General features: G+C 50.6%; 1 protein-coding gene across 15 annotated transcripts in view; it reads right to left on the bottom strand.

Moving 5' to 3' along the window:
• The window catches only part of Sptan1 (spectrin, alpha, non-erythrocytic 1), a 64871-nt gene that overhangs the window by 587 nt on the left and 47059 nt on the right, over nucleotides 1–17225 (bottom strand). For 5 of the 15 annotated variants that reach the window (XM_063284505.1, XM_063284503.1, XM_063284506.1 and 2 more), the window contains 23 exons: nucleotides 16464–16567; nucleotides 16180–16342; nucleotides 15839–15853; nucleotides 14316–14447; nucleotides 13980–14117; nucleotides 12781–12885; nucleotides 10764–10972; nucleotides 9253–9373; nucleotides 8768–8889; nucleotides 8251–8383; nucleotides 7110–7208; nucleotides 5788–5947; nucleotides 5238–5314; nucleotides 4552–4761; nucleotides 3902–4198; nucleotides 3656–3768; nucleotides 3288–3305; nucleotides 2234–2296; nucleotides 1190–1244; nucleotides 672–868; nucleotides 497–550; nucleotides 270–416; nucleotides 46–193 (listed from right to left, as the gene is read on the bottom strand). In XM_063284505.1, coding sequence (XP_063140575.1) covers nucleotides 46–193; nucleotides 270–416; nucleotides 497–550; nucleotides 672–868; nucleotides 1190–1244; nucleotides 2234–2296; nucleotides 3288–3305; nucleotides 3656–3768; nucleotides 3902–4198; nucleotides 4552–4761; nucleotides 5238–5314; nucleotides 5788–5947; nucleotides 7110–7208; nucleotides 8251–8383; nucleotides 8768–8889; nucleotides 9253–9373; nucleotides 10764–10972; nucleotides 12781–12885; nucleotides 13980–14117; nucleotides 14316–14447; nucleotides 15839–15853; nucleotides 16180–16342; nucleotides 16464–16567 — 2880 coding nt within the window. The remainder of the gene's footprint in view (nucleotides 1–45; nucleotides 194–269; nucleotides 417–496; nucleotides 551–671; nucleotides 869–1189; nucleotides 1245–2233; nucleotides 2297–3287; nucleotides 3306–3655; nucleotides 3769–3901; nucleotides 4199–4551; nucleotides 4762–5237; nucleotides 5315–5787; nucleotides 5948–7109; nucleotides 7209–8250; nucleotides 8384–8767; nucleotides 8890–9252; nucleotides 9374–10763; nucleotides 10973–12780; nucleotides 12886–13979; nucleotides 14118–14315; nucleotides 14448–15838; nucleotides 15854–16179; nucleotides 16343–16463; nucleotides 16568–17225) is intronic. The other 10 variants (NM_171983.3, XM_063284508.1, XM_063284510.1 and 7 more) reach the window with 3 other exon arrangements.

Here is a 17225-nt window from a genome sequence, read left to right as displayed (position 1 = left end):
CAGCACCAGCTGTGCCCAAGGAATGTTGCCCTTCCCCAGCCCTACCTGGTAGAGCTCCTCCTTGGTCACATAAGGCTTGCCCTCGGAGCTGAGGGCCCGGAAAGCACTCTCGATCTCTTCACTGGACTTGACATTCTCGGTTTCACGGCTGATCATGAAAGCCATGTACTCTTGCAGGGAGACGTGGCCGTCCCTATGGGAGGCAGGTGCAGTAAGCAAAGAGGGCAGAGGGGGTGAGGGCTTTGTCCATCACTGCCCCTTTAGATTACCTGTTGGGATCAACAGTGTCCAGTATGGCCTCAAACTCAGGATCAGGCTCTCCTTCCTCAACCATTGGCAGGTCGTAACCCAGAGAACGAAGGCAGGATTTGAACTCTTGATGATTCAGCCGGCCAGACTTGTCCTTGTCGAAGTGTCTGCAACACAGAGCCCAGAGCTCAGCACATGGTCCCTGTCACCCAGCCACTCTGAGCCAGGGTACCTGGGTCACACTCACTTGAACATCATGCTGAACTCCTTGAGGGCCTCCTCAGTGACTCCTGTTGTGTTCCTAAAAGAAGAACAAAAGTAGAGCAGGCGGTCCATGCAGGAGTGGCTTGTTTCCCCTCCTGTGCCAGACCCTTGTTAACAATGGCGCTCTAGGCCCCCAACTCTGGTCCACACCCTGGTACCTGGCCTGGATCTGCTGCTCCAGGTTGTGCTGCATGCGCATGCCCAGCTGGTCTAACTGGTCCCACTGCTGGGCCAGGCCCACAGTGCTGTGCTCAGTGTACTTGTTGTCCAGGATGAGGGCTTCCTCCATGGCAGCCCCCAGGTCCTCAATCTTCTTCAGCTGACTTCTCATGGCCCGAATCTCCTGGTGCTTGCGCTATCAGATGGGACAAAAGCAGTGTCAGACTGGGACGCACAGCTCAGGAGGCTATGCTGTCCCAGAACTCAGCCGAGATCGCACAGGCTTGAAAGAGTAAAGGACAGGAAGCCTGGGAAGTAGGGAAACTACATCAGCTGACAGGTGCCAAGAAACAGGATGCAGGGTGTACCAGAAGGCTCTCCGCCTCTTCAAGTGGGATGCAGTTACAGCAGCCAGCAGAGACTTTAGGTCAAGGGAAAGGGGGCCTGGCCAGCTCCAGGCTGAGTGCCTGCTGGGCCAGGGGCCTCTGGGGTGGCTAGAGCCCTTTGGGGCACTCACTTTGGTAGCTTCAAGCTGAGATTCCAGAGTTCCCGACTCTTCGACCATGCAGGACCTAAACACAACAGAAGCGCAGTGAGCAGGAGTGTTCATTTCTGCAGACCAGCGCCCATACTTAACTCTTCGTCCTGGTAAAAAGTGCCCACAGCCTCAAATTCTTTTCATTGAGGAAACAGTTTATCTGGTGTCAGCTACCTCTCCTAACAGGCCCAAGAAAGAGCAGGTCCCATCTGTTTCAGAGACACAGGCCAGAGCTGCTCAGCTCTTAAAGGTCACTCAGGAACTGAATTTGTTCCCCATTAAGAACAAAGCAGCTTCAGGCCTGACTAGCCCCTATTTTTGCACTCACAGGAGGCCAAGAAGCCATCAGATAGGAGCCCTTGGGGCTGTAAGGACAGTGAAGAGACTGAGTTTAGTCCCCTTAGGCTACCGAGGGGAGGAGACACCGCAGCCAGTAAGATAGCTAAGTGGGCGTGCCGGCAAGCTGGTCCCAGCTGAGGACAGCTATGATGGAACTCTGGATTCAGGCTCCAGTATCTAGACACAGCCAGGATCTTTTGAAGGCCATTTTCTGAGCCAGGTGGCCTTGGGGGAAGCCTGCTCCCTCTAAGATGTGAGTACAAAGAAGGTTCCCAGTGAACGAAGACAACAAGCGAGCAGGGTCATGGGTCACGTGCAGGGACAAGTTCACACAGTGCACACAGCCCGGTCTCCGCTGCACCCATGCCTACCCAGACCTACCCCTGCGACTTCAGCGAGTCAGGAAGAACTCTAAAATTTCCCCAAGTTCAAAGTGCTTTAGCAAGGCAAGGCACCAGGCTTCCTCCTACCCCAGCAGTAGTTGAGACTCACAAGCAGGATCCGTCCCCCAGGAAAAGGGAGCCCAGGGACGGGGCAGGAGGCAGGGCCAGGGCCAGTGCAGCAGAGGGGGACAGACCCTCCTCCCAAGTGGCTAGGGTGTGGGTTAGAAAGCAGCCGCCTGGGAGTCCAGAGTGCATTGGTAAAACCACAGTGAGGGAAGAAGAGAAATAAGAGGAGAAGAACCTTCCAGACAGATCATCCCCAACTTCATACTGATAGACACGAATGACCCGACGATATGCTATGCTAGTCAAAGAAAAGAAACCAAATGAATACACCAAAAGGAGGCGAGGCAAGAGCATATCGAGACAGACACGTGCCACAGCTGGAAGCCTGGCACTGGGTAGGAACCAGGGGCAGCTCAAGGGGTGGGCCAGGTGGGACAAGGCTTGGGAGGAGCCACAGGTGAGGAAGCATGGCACTGCACAGAAACAAGACCAAGAGCAGCAGACAGCATAGGGTGGGGAAGCCTGTGGTAGGCAGTCCAGATGCTGCAATCCTTCCCACCTTGCAAAGCCTCCTACAGCCTGAATGGTTTGGCAGATTTCTGTGGTCATTATCTCTTTACATGCCTGACTTTCCCCTCTGCAGAATCTCACAGGCCATAGGTTCTTGTTAGGCCTCTTGTCTGGATTAGTTAGTAGCACGAATGGATTGGGGGCTGAAGTGGGGGCCCTTCATACAGGCTCCTACTGGGATTAGGGGACAGCCCTGCTCCTCCCGCAGCTCCTCCAAGCCCTGTCTCTGTAACACTGTAACGTTGGACATTTGCCTTTTTCTCGGATAAACAATCCTGGTTACTCTCCTCAGGGGTAAGATAGGACGACCTCAGTCCTAAGAGGGCTGCAGAGCTTCCCCTCAACTGGACGCTGTCCTCAGTCTAAGCTCTGAGCATAGCCACCCAGCTCTATATGCCCACTGACCTCTGGGGCGTAATGCAAATTTTTTGGTCACTATGGGAAAACAGGCAAGTGCAATCCAGTTCTGGTGGCCAGGCACAGACAGGGTTCTCAGACTGACTCTGGTTTCCCACCACAGCTAGTCCCTACCTTGAAAGAGGGGAGGTGACTCCCGCAACACTATGGGTTCTTCTAGCAGGGAAAATGGGCATGGACAAGGTGGGCAGGAGGCCCATCCTGGGATCTTTTGCAAGCCAGGCCACTGGGGACAAGGGACAAAGGGACAAGCACACAAGACACCACCACACCACAAGCCCGGAAAAGAAGGCAATATTAACCCGTCGAGGAGATACGTTCTATGGCGATCCAAGTGTCCAGGAGCCATGGCAGTATCCACACACAGCAGCAATCGGGACGATGTAGAAGAGAGAACAAAATACAGGACATTAGTACTCTTCTGCCCAAGCCTGGGTGCCAGGATGACGGGGCCTCGGGCAGTTGTTCTACCTCACTTGGGGCAAGTGCCAACATCACCCTTGGTGAAATGAACCGTGCTGAGCCCACGTTTGCTTTGGACCCAATCAGACATGACAGTCCTCGTCCAAGCAGCCCCCCACCCACCAGGTCTCTAACAAGCTCCCTAGAGGCTTGGCATGCAGCTGCAAAGGGGCACCATGTTCCCTGGCTAGCCCCAGAGGGCAGGCACCTTGTTTCCTGGATCCACTGGTGGAACGCGTTGGCATGCTGGGCAAACTCTTGGCGTAGCTTGTCATTCTCCTCCTGCCGCCGCTGTTCCTTCTGCAGCTCCAGTTCTCGCTCCTGAGACAAAAGGGAGCTGCTACTTCCTGTTGCTTCCTGACATCTGGCCTCAGATGGGCTCAGCATAAACATGGCTCTACCTTGGGAAAGGGCAGTGGGACTTAAGCAAGAGGGGCAGGGAGCAGTGGCACACCTTAATGATCTTCTGTAGGTTCCTCCACGTCTCTTCCAGGGCCTCCATGGTGAACCAGGTGTAGGGATTGGAGGCCACTCGGAAACTCTTGATCTGACGGTCCAGCTCGGCTAGCTGGTTGAAGTCGGCCTGCGCAGAGCTGAGCGATGAGCGGAAGGCATCATGAGCCTCTCGGAGGGCTTTGATTTCTTCCAGAGAGTTGCAGCGCACTGGGTCTGTGAGGTCCTCTTCTGCATTCTCAAACCAGCTGTTGAAAGCCGATGCCTTTTTGGCAAAGGTCAGGAAGAGGTCTTCTACCTAGAAGTAGAAGGGCAAATTGTCAGTGGTGGGCACGTTTGTGGGTGAGGAAGTTTCTGGGAATCAGAGTAGCGCCTGCTGCGGGTCTGTCTCTCTGCCCCATCTCACAATCTTCCCAACTTGTCCTCTGCCTGCCGCTCCCTGGCACAAGCTGTGCTCATCCTGGGAGGGTCAAGGATAAATTCTCCAGGGCAAGTTCAAGGACTCCACGTGCCTCGGGTTCCACTGACTTTGGTGCCACGTTCAACTCCTTTGGGCTGAGGTTACTTCTTCCTCACAGGGTGATGGCACAGCCAGGCAGAGGCACATGGGTCTACTGTCCACTATACTGGCCAGATGACTCTTACCCTTACCTTTCGGAAATGACTCTGGGCCTCTAGCAACTTCTTCTTGCGGGTAGCTGAATTGGCCAACAGCTGGGTCCACCTCTTCATGAGGGAGGCATGTCGGGCCTCGATGGCCTTCGACTGAATGTGCTTGGCAGCTAGCAGCTGGTCTTTGAGGGCAGTGATATTGGCAATGCCCTCCTGCTGGAAGGCCTGCAGGCCAGCATCAAATGTCTCCTGCAAAGAGCAGTCACAAGGCAATGACATGGACTACAGAGTCTAGTGTGCCTGAGCTCAGACTGCAGGAGATGCCCACCTGGTGGCTGACTTAGCGCTCCATGTCCTACTAGCATCGAGTCACACATGCCTATGCTCCTGGCTGCCTTAGACCCCAGATTGTGGCAATGGTCTCATCTCTGGTCATAAATAAACTGTTCTGTTAAACCAGCATTGAAGCTCTGGGCAAGGCCATGTATGGCTCTGGGCAGACCAGTCATTCCCACCTAAGAACTTTGAGTTTACGCTCAGTGACTCCCACAGATGCTTGTCTGCTGCAGAATGGCAGGCACCTTGTGTCTAAGCCCTGCAGCCCATCTCGCTACTGCACATGTGCCTGGTTCTGCACCCATTCTCCCCTCTGGAGGCTTTGAGGCCCAGGACTGAAGTGTTTATTATTGTCTGACCATGGCCATGCATACAGAAGGCCAACTGACCTGCTTGGTGAGCAGAGTTTGGACAGAAGACAGATCTCGGCCATAATCATCTGTTTTCAAGCTGTTCTCCTTTTCACCTGCAAAACAAAGTGTCCCCCTCGCAGAGTGGCAGACAAAGAAACAAGCCACGGAACAGAGGAACGTTCACACATTCATTCCGGAGTTACTGGCGGCTTCCCTGAGCTCACATAGCTGTCTATTCTCTGCACTGCCTCACCAGGACTCTTGAGAACAGAATCTAGTTCACCCTGGTCAGGGCAGCTGGTGAGCAGTCCTCATGCGACCTGGCCCTTTGGTGAGCCGACGACTACTTGGGCCTTTGTATTTGCTCGTGTCAAGGTTTGCAGGCTCTTGTTTGGTGAACCCTCATGCCAGTCTGGTGTAGGCACTGCTGTGGCAGCTCTGACCTCTGGGTGTCTCTCAGTGTTTAGCGCTCTCCGAGCCCATGTCCTGTCAGTCTCTTCTCTACAGCACAAAACCAACTGTGTGGCTCTGCCACCTGCTTAGCCTAGGAGAGCTCAAAGCTTTGGGCTTTTCTGCACGCACTCACCAATCCAGGACTCCACCACGTCAGCCTTCCAATTGAACTGAAGGAAGGCCGAGTTCTCATCCAGCTTCGCTTTCCTCTGAGCTGCTGCTTTCTCCAGGTCAGACACTTTACCATTCAGACCCTTCATCTTTGAAGAGATGTTCTCCTCATGGTGATTGTTCTAGGCCAGGAAAAGAAGCACGGATTAGTTCTGCCTCCAGCTGCGTCACCTATCTGCGGCAGGTTCCCAGACACACACTCAGTTCCTGTCATGCGGGCTATCTGCTCCCTGTCCCATGTGAGGTGAAGCTTCCTAAGGATGACACTGAGTCAAAGTCTCAGGGCACAGACCTGGGACGAGCAATCGAAACTCCAGGAATCAGCGCCACAGAGAGCACTAGGAAGGGTGAGCAGTGTAGTATAGTGTTACTACTAGTGTTTATTATCATCATTATTTTTTTTTAAAGATTTACTTTATGTAAGTACACTGTAGCTGTCTTCAGACACACCAGAAGAAGGCATCAGATCTCATTACAGATGGTTGTGAGCCACCATGTGGTTGCTGGGAATTGAACTCAGAACCTCTGGAAGAGCAGTCGGTGCTCTTAACCGCTGAGCCATCGTTCCAACCCTCTTTATTATCTTTCTCCAAGACAGGGTTTCTTTGTGTAGACCTGGCTGTCCTAGAACTAGCTCTGTAGCCCAGGTTGGCCTCAAATTCCTAGAGATCCTCCTGCCTCTGCTTCCTAAGAGCTAGGATTAAAGGAGAGCACTACAACCACTTGGTTATTAGTGTTTCTTGAATATTAAATATTAAACACTATGTAGTCAAAGAGCAGCTCCAATCCTTGTGCAATAAGGACAGTATCTCTGGAGTGTCTGGATGCCATGGACACTGAAGACAGTGAAGCCTGAATACTTAAGTAATGCATGTAAGACAGCAGAGAAAGAAAGGAGTTTGCCTAGGTCAAAGCAAAGAACATTTACAACTTAGTCACCTCAGATCTCAAGGAGCCTCTCACTCTCCTTGGCCAGAGTCCTGAGTCCATGCTGGACTCCAGTTTCATGTTCTCTGTGGTGACCAAGGCCAGGAGAAAAGCTCTGTGGAACCAGCCTGGACACCTAAGAATTTTTGCTACACAGATGCTAGGCAAAGCATCTAGGACTCAGGTCAGCAGTCCAGCCCCGATCTCAACTCTCCTAGCTTCTGGCTGCCTAAATGAGGAGCGTGCCGCTTCTAAAGCAGCTCTACATCAAATGTGGGACAGGCCTACTGACAGTTGCTGCTGAGACCTCAGGCTGGGGTACTCTGTGGGTGCACCTCTTCTGGGGTCCAGGCTCACCTTCTTAATGAGGTCTTGTCCATTAGTACAGACATCATTCACTCGATCCTTGTGGACAGTGAAGTCTGTCTCAAAAGCTTCATGTTTCTTCAGTAAGCCCTGGAGAGAAAGAAGGGAGGTCAGCCACTGAGTGACACAAGCCTGAGCCCCACCCTCCTACTCCCTACTCGGGGGAGCACCACTGCATGGCGGTCCACGGGTACCAAGGAGTTAAGAGTGGGAACAGGCTGCAGAGGAAGCAGTATCACAGGGTACAGGGTCGCTGCAGCTCCGGAAGCTTGATGGTCTGCAGAACGCTCTAGTCTAGGCTGACGGAGCTTCAGTGAGCACACAGCAAAGCAACAGCCATTTAAAGCCTACCCCACAAGGGACCCAGTGCCTGGCTTCTCTCTGCCCAGTCCCTCATCACTGCAGAACAGTATCTACCCCCTTGTTGCTTCTAGGGACCTCACCATCACCCTGAGGGAGGCCACTGAACTTATCCTGATCCATGTGTTGTCCACTGTGAGGACAGTGACTCAGGGAAATGCAAACTGCTTCCACATCTGCTAGCTGGAAATTAGGAATGTGTGACCATGGTGATGTGTGACCTGTCCTATCCCCTGACTGGGCTACCTCGGGGACAGCTCTGAAAACATTGCAATGCCTTTAATACCCTCTCTGAACACAGTGGAGGAAGCTGATCTTGCCTACATAAGAATGAGACCCTACATCACTGAACAGGCTGTCTCAGCTGCCTGTCTGCTGTGTGTGGACAACTGAGGTTTTTCGGCTCAGCTAGTTTTACTCTGGAACAGTGGGGGTTACATGCCTGCCAGCACAAGTTGTCACACAGCAACTGTTAGCCCACTGGAAGTAGCTGTGGGATGAGCTTAACTTTAGGGGCCATGAACATGGAAAAAGGTCATTAAGGGATACTTTGTAGTATCTCTTGCCAGTAAGATCATGTCCTCAAAAAAAGGTCAATTTGAGAGACAGGCATGCAGACGGAATGCCAGAGAAGAGAGTGCACACAGAGGGGATGGTTCACGTGGAAACAGCCTGGAGTAAGGCTGGTCCTGGAAGGAGCAAGGACTCCTCCATGGGCTGTGCTGGGGCCCTGAGGGCACCCTCACTGTATGCACTCGCTTAGCCTCCTGACCTGGATGGCAGCAAGAGTGTCCCCGTAGTCTTCGCTGGCCACCAGGGTCATCTTCTCATTGATCCAAGCCTCCTCCTCCTCCACGTTGGCCACAAACTGCTGATACTCCAAGGACTCCTCCAGCCGCTGGCCCCTGATCATGGAAGGGGGAGGGGAATCATTACTATGTAGCTGATATCCATGGAGTGGGGCTGGAGTCACAGCTTGGTAGTATTGGCCTTTGACTAGTGTGTTTGAGATCTCAGGTTCAATCCCCAGCACCAAAAACAAAAACAAAAAACCGAAAGTCCGCTCTGGCTAAAATGTTTTAAAACACTCATGAGTATGTCTGTGTATACACATGGCTTGGCAGACAGAGCTTTCAGAGAGGAGGGTCCGGCATTAACGGCTGGATTCACACTCAGGACGTGACAAGCTCAGACCTGACCACAGGAGCGGCTCTGGTGTAAGCTAGTACCTGACCGGAAAGGAAGGGCTGACAGGAAGGCCAGGCTTTCAGTCAGTCTCAAGAGCTCACCGTGCAGCTGCTAGCTGTTTCAGTTCCTTCCAGTGCTCCACAAACTGTGCGAGACGCTGCTGGATCTCCTCCTGCCCGATGGTGTTGTCATCAGACAGCTTCTTCCCCGTGTCCAGGACACCCTGGCGAGTAAGAAAAGGAGTCAACACCAGCAGGGCTGCCGAGTGCCAGAAGTCAACATCACATTCCACTCCCAGCTCTCTCCGGGCTATGAGTGGTGGCACACAGCTTTAATGCCAGCCCTTGGGAGGCAGAAACAGGTAATCTCCGAGTTTGAGGTCATCCTGGTCTGCAGAAGGAGTTTCACACTAGCCAGTGTTACACAATGAAACCCCATCTCAAAAAACCAACAGAATTGCTTCTTTCTGGCTAGGCCTGAGGTATCATGATTACAAGACCATAGAGCATAGGATCAGAGGATTCTGCCTGTACTTGGCCCCGTTCCCATGCCCTCTTTCTTCTCTCAGTCTAAGGCAAACTCTCACCTGAATGGCTGGTTCGTGTGCGGCCAGTTCGGCTTCTAGCCGCTTGTGTTTCTTCCTCAGATTTTGAACACCAGTGAGGTCTCTGCCATAGTCCTCAGAGCTCACTAACAACTTCTTCTCCCTGAAGAGCAATGACAGTGAGTTATTGTGTCAGCTTATACCAAGCTCATATCATGTGGTGCGTTAGCTTAGCAACTAATTCTTGGGATCCTCCAACTTCCATCACTTTCTTCATAAAAATCCCTACCCATTTCCTGGAAACAGAAACCTCTGTTTTCCACAGCCACGGATCTAGAACGGCCTCTGGCCATGCACATCTGTCAACAAACTGGGCTCATCTGTATGAAATGGGCCTGCAGACGATAGGCCCTGCCCTGAGCAGCAGTACCACTGCAGCTATTAACCCCACTTACTCTATGTGAGTCACACATAGAAAAACATAGACAGTGGCTCCGTAACCCAGGTGTGGAGGCGCACACCTCTAGTCTCTGCACATGAGATGCAGAGGCAGGCAGATCTTTGAGTTCAAGGCTAGCCTGATCTACAGGAAAGCTGGGGCAACACAGAGAAACTCTGTCTGAAACAACAAAATCAACCAACCAACCAAAAAAGATCTTTTCTTGTAAATACTTTAAGTCAGAAGACATTTTTTAGACCCATCTGTTTTATATGTATGAATGCTTTGCCTTCATGTATGCACATGCGTGATGTATGCATGCACATTCATGCTTGGTGCTCACGGAGGTCAGGAGAGGGTGTTGAATCCTCCAGAACTAGAGTCATGGATGGCTGTGAGCCTTTCATGTGTGCTGGAATCCAACCCAAAGCCGTCTTTCCAGCCTTAACCCATTTCCTTGTTAAAAGGTTTTAATGGGGGAGATTTTCTTTTAAAGTGGCTTAGGGCAGGCATAGTTGGTTCATACCCACAGTCCCAGACTTACGAGGTAGAATCAAGAGTCCTAGGGTTTCAAGAGACTGTCTCAACAAATAAACCCAAACACAAAAAAGCAAGCCAATAAAAAGAAGATGGCTTGTTTACATATCATATTATTTGAAAAGAAAAAAAAGTCTGAATTTTTGTTTTTGAAGATAAGGTTTCTTTGTGTAGCTTTGGCTGTCCTGGAACTTGCTCTGTAGAAAAAGGTGAAATTTTAAGGGTATGGGGAGAAGAAAAAAAAATGAAAGAAAGCCAAAGCCAGGAGTGATGGTGTATGCCTTTAAATGCAAGCATTGGGGAGAGGCTGGTTTCCATAGTGAGCCCCAGGACTACAAGGAGATCCTGTCTCAAAAAAAATCAAAACTTTCCTAGGGACGCAAAAGGCAGGGTTTCCCTGTGAACACGGGGGTCACAACCACACAGGGCGATCCTAGCTGCTGGTCGGTCGCATCTGCGTAGAAGACATGGGGAGCCTGGCAAGGATCCTAAACTCTGCCTTTCCATCACTTCCCTGTCCCCCCGCCTCTCCAAGCAGCCCTGTGGGACAATGAAGATGTGGGCGTAGGGCACATACTTGATCCAGGACTCCTCGTCATCCATGTCTCGGAAAAACTGGTGCAGGCGATGGGACTCGCTCAGTTTTGCTCTTCGGGAGGTTGCCATGCTCTTGATCTTCTGAAAGCGTCCATTGATGGTGTCCCGCTTCTCTTTCACTTGGGAGGTGTCGAAGGCACTGCTAGTCATCAGGCTGTCAGCCTGGCTGTTCAGGTCCTTCAGACGATCCTGGGGCAGGCACAAAAGGAGGGCTCAGAAACCAGGTCCCTGAAAACAGCGCTGGGCCATAGAGCCTCAGAAGTCAGGGTGTGCGGTGTGTACCATCCTAGCTCTGTAAGATCTGACTGCAATCATAAGGACACTAAGACTTAGTACCTTGTCATCACGGACATGAACCCTGATGGAAGGAATGCATGGGACACAGAACATAATGCTAGGGCTACAGTAAAAACTCACTTTTTCGTTTTGTTTTTTTGAGTCAGGATTTCTCTTGCTCTATATAGACCAGGCTGACCTTGAACTCAGAGAGATCCAGTTACCTCTGCCTCCCAACTGCTGGGATTAGATAGAGTGTGCCTCCACAGCCCTGCCAGAACCCACTTTTTACTGCCACTAATTTTGCTTAGCAGCGTTCTTTGTTTCTTCATCCTTTCATATTTCGATGCTAGAGAGTGAACTGAGGCTTGTATAGACTAAGCACACTTGACCACCAGTCTCACTGTAAACTTTGAGAAGCAGCGAAGTTTGCTATTTTGTTCTGTTTGTGAGATAGGGTCCCACCATGCAGGCCTGGCCTCAAGAGATTCACTTTCCTGTCTTCTGAGTGCTCAGACTAAAGGGTGTGCCATAACCCAGTTAGGTCAACTGTGGTAGAAGGGAACTGATTCCTCTCAGTTACCTCTGATGGCACATGGTCTACCTCCCAACCCTGCAACAAGTAATTTTTAAAAACCCACATTTTGCTTTTAAAGAACTCGGGTTGGGGATTTAGCTCAGAAAAATCTTATCTGGTATTCCAGAGGTTTTTCTGATAAAACTAGCAAGGTGTGAGGTTTTGGTATCACACATGAAATGTGTCAAAATATTTAGAACCAGTGTGTAACTCAGAATACCAATATTTCCCAAGTGAGCCAGACATGACTGAATCCCAAGTGGATAGGACCCATTCTATGCTGGGATAGACCAAGGACACAAAGACAGTTTTAATGTAGTTCAGTGTGAAAACTGATTCTACTTGGCTGTGAACAGTTACAAATCTACTATCATTACAGGTGCTGGCATAGAAGCTGAGGGAAACTGTTTCCCAGGATCTGAATCTGATTCCCCCTCCCTTCAGCCTGGCTGTGCCCATCACACCACACAACAACCAAACTCACGTGTGTAAAGTCCAGACCTCCTCTGTAACATATCCACTAAGAGATCTGTATGCATGTAACCAATGCTGTTCTCACCCGGTCCCCTTAGAAAAACCATCACCATTCATGCAAATGTGCTTATACTATAGAACTAGTGCTTGAATTACTTAAAGCCATGGATGTGATGTAAGTGCTGTCACCTCAGCATGTGGGAGGCAGAGGCAGGACATTACAGAAGTCTGAGAATAGACAAAGCTATACATTAAGAGCCTACTTCCAAAATAAAGATCTGGGTGTGACTGGGTACACTTTTTTTTTCTTTTTCTTTTTTTCGGAGCTGGGGACCAAACCCAGGGCCTTGCGTTTGCTAGGCAAGCGCTCTACCACTGAGCTAAATCCCCAGCCCCTGCGTACACTTTTAACTTCGTACTCTACTGTTCCACTGAGCCAAGTCTCTAGGCACAGCCCGCCCTCCCCCTAAATTTTCACAATGATTAGAAGTTACAGATAAGATCTGTGGAAACCCAGGCTGAGAACAACCAAGAACCCAGCCCACTCACAAACTGCGGCCTCGGGTGCTGGGGATCACTCTGCTTCCTTTAACTCTATCTCTCTTGAAGACCCTGGGACACTCTGGGGTTCTTTCTAGTCACCCTCCCCTCCATCTGTCACCCCACCGACCTCGTGGGCCGATATGTCTGCCTCCAGCAGCTGATGCTTTTTGAGCAGGTTGTTCACGGAAGCCAGGTCTTTGCCGTAGTCTTCAGATGCCAGGAGAGCCTCCACCTGCAGTTGGCAGCACAACAGGAGATGTTATTACAGGACGCAGTGTTCTGGGAAACCCAGGGTGGCCAGGTGCTGCTCCAGGCCTTTTCAATCGTAACATTGGTTTTGTTCTTCAATTTTTTTTTTTTATTGTTTTGCTTTTTGTTTCCAAGACAGGGTTCTCCGTGTAGTCCTGCCTGTCTCAGAACTCGCTCCGTAAACCAGACTGGCCTCAAACTCAGAGCTCCACCTGTCTTTGCCTCCTGAGTTTTGGGGTTAAAGGTCTGGGCCACCACCACCCTGATTGGTTGGTTGGTTCTTCTTCTTCTGGGGTTAAGGGTGTACCCCAAGGAGTTCTGCACACTAAGTTAGGTCCAAAATGACTAAGGAGCCTGTTCAGAGTAGGGATGGAGGCACAGCCCCCAAGCCTTCTCTTGAATGCCAGGGCCAAGAGCACAGCAAGCTACAGCAATGAAGCTCCGAGTACAAGGACACAGATGAGCAGTGTACTAAGAGGTCCGCTGCAGCCTGCACTCTAGAAACCCCTTAGTGGCAGCCAGACGGCAATGCTTAAATCATGGTAAGACTCTTTGGACTCTCTCATTCTCAAATGTTTGGGGGAGAATTTTAGTGACATGGGATAACACTCCTCCATACATACCAATGAAAAATGACAGTGCGAGCTCAACCATACAAAATTTGCATATATACAGATGGGAGATTCTAAAACGTTCACAGTGGTGGTCTCTAAAATCCCCCCTTGCCAGTTTCTGCTTGCCAATTTCCTATACAAGCCTGGACTCCGGCTCCCTTCCTCTCTGTCCTTTGTTCTATTGGTGCAGGCTCCTGGAACTGCCTACCTCCCGTGCCCAGCCTCTTCCTCTATAGACTCCCTTGGGGAGAAGTCTGCTATCTAGCAATTTCTGAAATCAGCTTCCACTCTAAATGTCTCTACTCACCGTTTCAGCAATTCCTAGCAGCACTCTGAACCTATCACACGATGAGGACTTCTGTTCAGTTCCCCTTTTATAATTTGGTCTGGATGACTGAATCATTCACTACCCAAATGCCTAGAAATCCCCTGATCACAGGGAGCAAGAACCACCTCACGTTACCTCAGAAAGCCAGAAGTCAAAGTCTTTGATCCCGGTGTTGAAGTTCTGCTGCTTATTGGCCTCTTTCAGCTTCTGGCTCTTCTCAGCTGACTTCTGCACCAGGAACTGCCACTGGTCTGCAAGGGCAGCCAGGCGGGCCTTAAGAAGAGATGGGGGGGGGTCACTTGGGATAGGAAAATCTCTGAAGGGCCCATCCCTACGACCCAAATCAGAGACAATCAGAGAGGATGTGGAAACAATCAGAGGAACCGTGTTCTTGAGTTCCAGAGACTGTAGCCCAGTGGACGGTAGAGTGCTATCATTCTTTCTAGAGTCAGTATGGGCCCCAAACCATACCTTGACAGCATCCTCACTGCCAGCACAGGCCCCACGCTCAATGAGGGAGTTGCCCATGTCAATAACTCCACGGATTCGGTCAGCATTGGCGTGCAGTTCTGCCTCAAAGGCTTGGTGCTTCTGGTGCTTGCTCTGAAAATACCAAACCACAGTTCAGAGGCAGTCCTCAAGGCAAAGGGATGCTCAGGAGAAAAGGAGTAGAGGGAAGGTAAGGAATAAGTCAAGCATTGGCGTGGACAGAAAGCCATCCCAGCTTGTGTGGTGCTGTGGAGTGAGGTCTATGGGAGCCCAGCAGAGGTAGGTTTAGGCCAGGAAGGGAAATGCACTAGTCAGGGGCAGTGGGGTAAAAGCCAGTCCTAACGGCTCACTAGCAGGCTGGGAGCAAAGCCTCAAAATTTTGTACTTTTTTATACTCTGTATGAGATAGAGGGGTTGATTTCAGTTGATTGCATCTAACTGTGTACCAATGTCAACCCATGCCTTTATCCTTCCTGGACAGAGCCCCTGACTGGTAATGTACATAGGCTACCCCACCACCTACAGCAGGAACACATCTGAAGACAGTTCCTCTGTCAATGAAGATTTGGTGGCTGTCATCAGTCAAAACATGAGGCTGCTAAAACCCAGTCTAAAAGGCAGGTGGGCTTTACCTTTTAGAGAAATCGGGGTAGGGGAGGAGGTGGAGAGAGGGGGGGTCCCTAAGAACACTTGAGAGAGGTAACTGTGAGGATACAGCAGCTACAGCAAAATTCTGTGAAAAACAGGGCAAGTGAGAAACAGTCTCAGGGATGTTACTGAGAAAGAAAACTAAGAGAAAACAAGACAGTTTAGTTGGCCAAGAATTCTGCACTCAATGTTTCACTTGAGAGGCAGTGACTGCTACAGGGAGGGGGTCCTGGCTGCGGCTCAGCACTAGGACTCAGAGATCTCATCCACAGATCCTGGCAGTGCCGTCTCCAGTGCTTACTCTCACCACTGTTGGTCCGAACTCAATCTCTCTCTTCTACAGCCTTATTTCCTCCTCCCAGTTCTGGCATGGTAAGCCATGTGGAACAGGTGTCTCTTTTAATGTCCTTCCTAACAAGGCCTGCTTAGGTTTGGAGCACATCTTGCTACTCCAGTTCTCCAGGCCAGCATCTCTGGACACCAGTCTGAGTAAGCATCGGTTTACCCCAGGCTAACCTGCCCTGCCCAGGCCTTGACAACTTGAACCCAGGAAAACATTCCACTTTCAAAAGCACCCCTTGAAAGGAAGTGGTCAACCACTGCCTCCCAAATCAAACACGGCAGTACAAAACCTGCATGGATGATGAAACAGGGCGGGGACAGGGACTGCACGCTAATTACAACAGAGAAAGCCACATCTCACAGGGACACTTGGATGGAGTGACTGGAGATTAGACTGATGATGGATGAATAGACACCAGCAGACTAGATGTAACCACAGTAACAGTCCTCTACAGAGTAGAACATAAGTCCCAGAGCTCAAACACCCAGAACTCTTAAAAGTGTAAAGAACTTACCAGCAGCTTGGAAAGCTACAAAGACAGATGGAAAGAAGAGTTCAGTACACTGATGTGGACATGCCTCAGCTATTAGAGCCTCGCTCTGCCAATCACACTTCCCCACAAGTTCAGCGCTTGGGAACAGCACAGGGGCAGGTGCACTAGACATGTTCGCACGTCTAGAGTCTAGCAGGGAGCAGCTTTCAAATAGCTCTACTGACCCAGTGACTTTCTCTAAGTTTTTCCATGGAGCACATGGTTTTATGGGCGTACTCCCTTAAGGAGTCTCATTTAACAGCTCTACTCTGTAAACAAAGGCACCCCAGGAGCCTCAGAGCAAGCGTCCCGGAGCCCCTTACCTGGATGTTGGTGGGGTCCTTGTATGACTCATCGCTGGCTGTTTGTAACTTCTCACTGATCCAGGCTTCAATCTCATCTACATCCCGGCTGAACTGCTGAAGTGTTTGAGATTCTCCGAGCTTTGACCTTTTCTCAATCATCTGGGCTTTTAGGCGGCGCCACCTGAGAGTGAAGATCAGCTATGAGTGCTCTTCCCGGGAAGAGAGGAAGCTGGGGCAGGTGTGGCTTCTCCCATGAGGACACCATGTCTCAGAGCTGGGACAGCCACTCACAGGACACCTACCTGTCCAGGACCTCATTGCGTCGGTTTGCAATGTCTCCCTTGGCATAGTGGTCCACAGCAATGAGCTGGTCGGCAAAGGCCTGCAGGGCAGCTATCTTCTCCTCCTAAGGGGAACGGCAGAGAGGTGAGGGTGGGCTGAAGAAAGCCTGTCAGCCTGCGTTTTCAGAGGAGACGGTCACGCTTTGGGTGACGGGACTAACTGGTAGCAGGGTCGGGACACACCGACACTTTAGAAGTCAGCTCGATTACCATCATTACTAGAGAAGGGTTTAATTCAAGAGGACTTCAGGTCATACTGAGGTGTGCCAGTGTGGGGACCCGCAGTGTCTAACAAATTAGGATCATAAAATGATCACTGCTCTCTTTTCAACAAAATGGTTTTAAAGTCGTATCTATTTTGTTCCTTGTTTTAATGAATTATGCTATTACAATGTACATTCTTGCCCTTAAAAATATTTCTTTGAGGGGGAGGGAGGCTGGGTATGGTGGCACATGCCTTTAATCCCATCAGGGCAAGCAGATCTTTGAGGCACGTGAACACTCACAAACACTCACACTTTCCCATGAGATCCTTACTTTTTGCAGGGCTGTGGGCTGAGCCCAAGTTTAAAATACGTTAGGCAAGCAGTGTACCAGGGAGCTCCAGCTGTATCATACCATAATTCAGAACTGGTTTGAGGATTTTTTCCCCCCTCTCTTTTTTTTCCTAGACAGAGTTTCTCTGTGTAGCCCTGGCTGTACTGAAACTCACTCTGTAGACCA

This window comes from Rattus norvegicus, chromosome 3, assembly GCF_036323735.1.
Source record: "Rattus norvegicus strain BN/NHsdMcwi chromosome 3, GRCr8, whole genome shotgun sequence".
Taxonomy (NCBI): domain Eukaryota; kingdom Metazoa; phylum Chordata; class Mammalia; order Rodentia; family Muridae; genus Rattus; species Rattus norvegicus.
The sequence above is the reverse complement of the archived record's forward strand: the minus strand, read 5'-3'. Positions and strand labels throughout refer to the sequence as shown.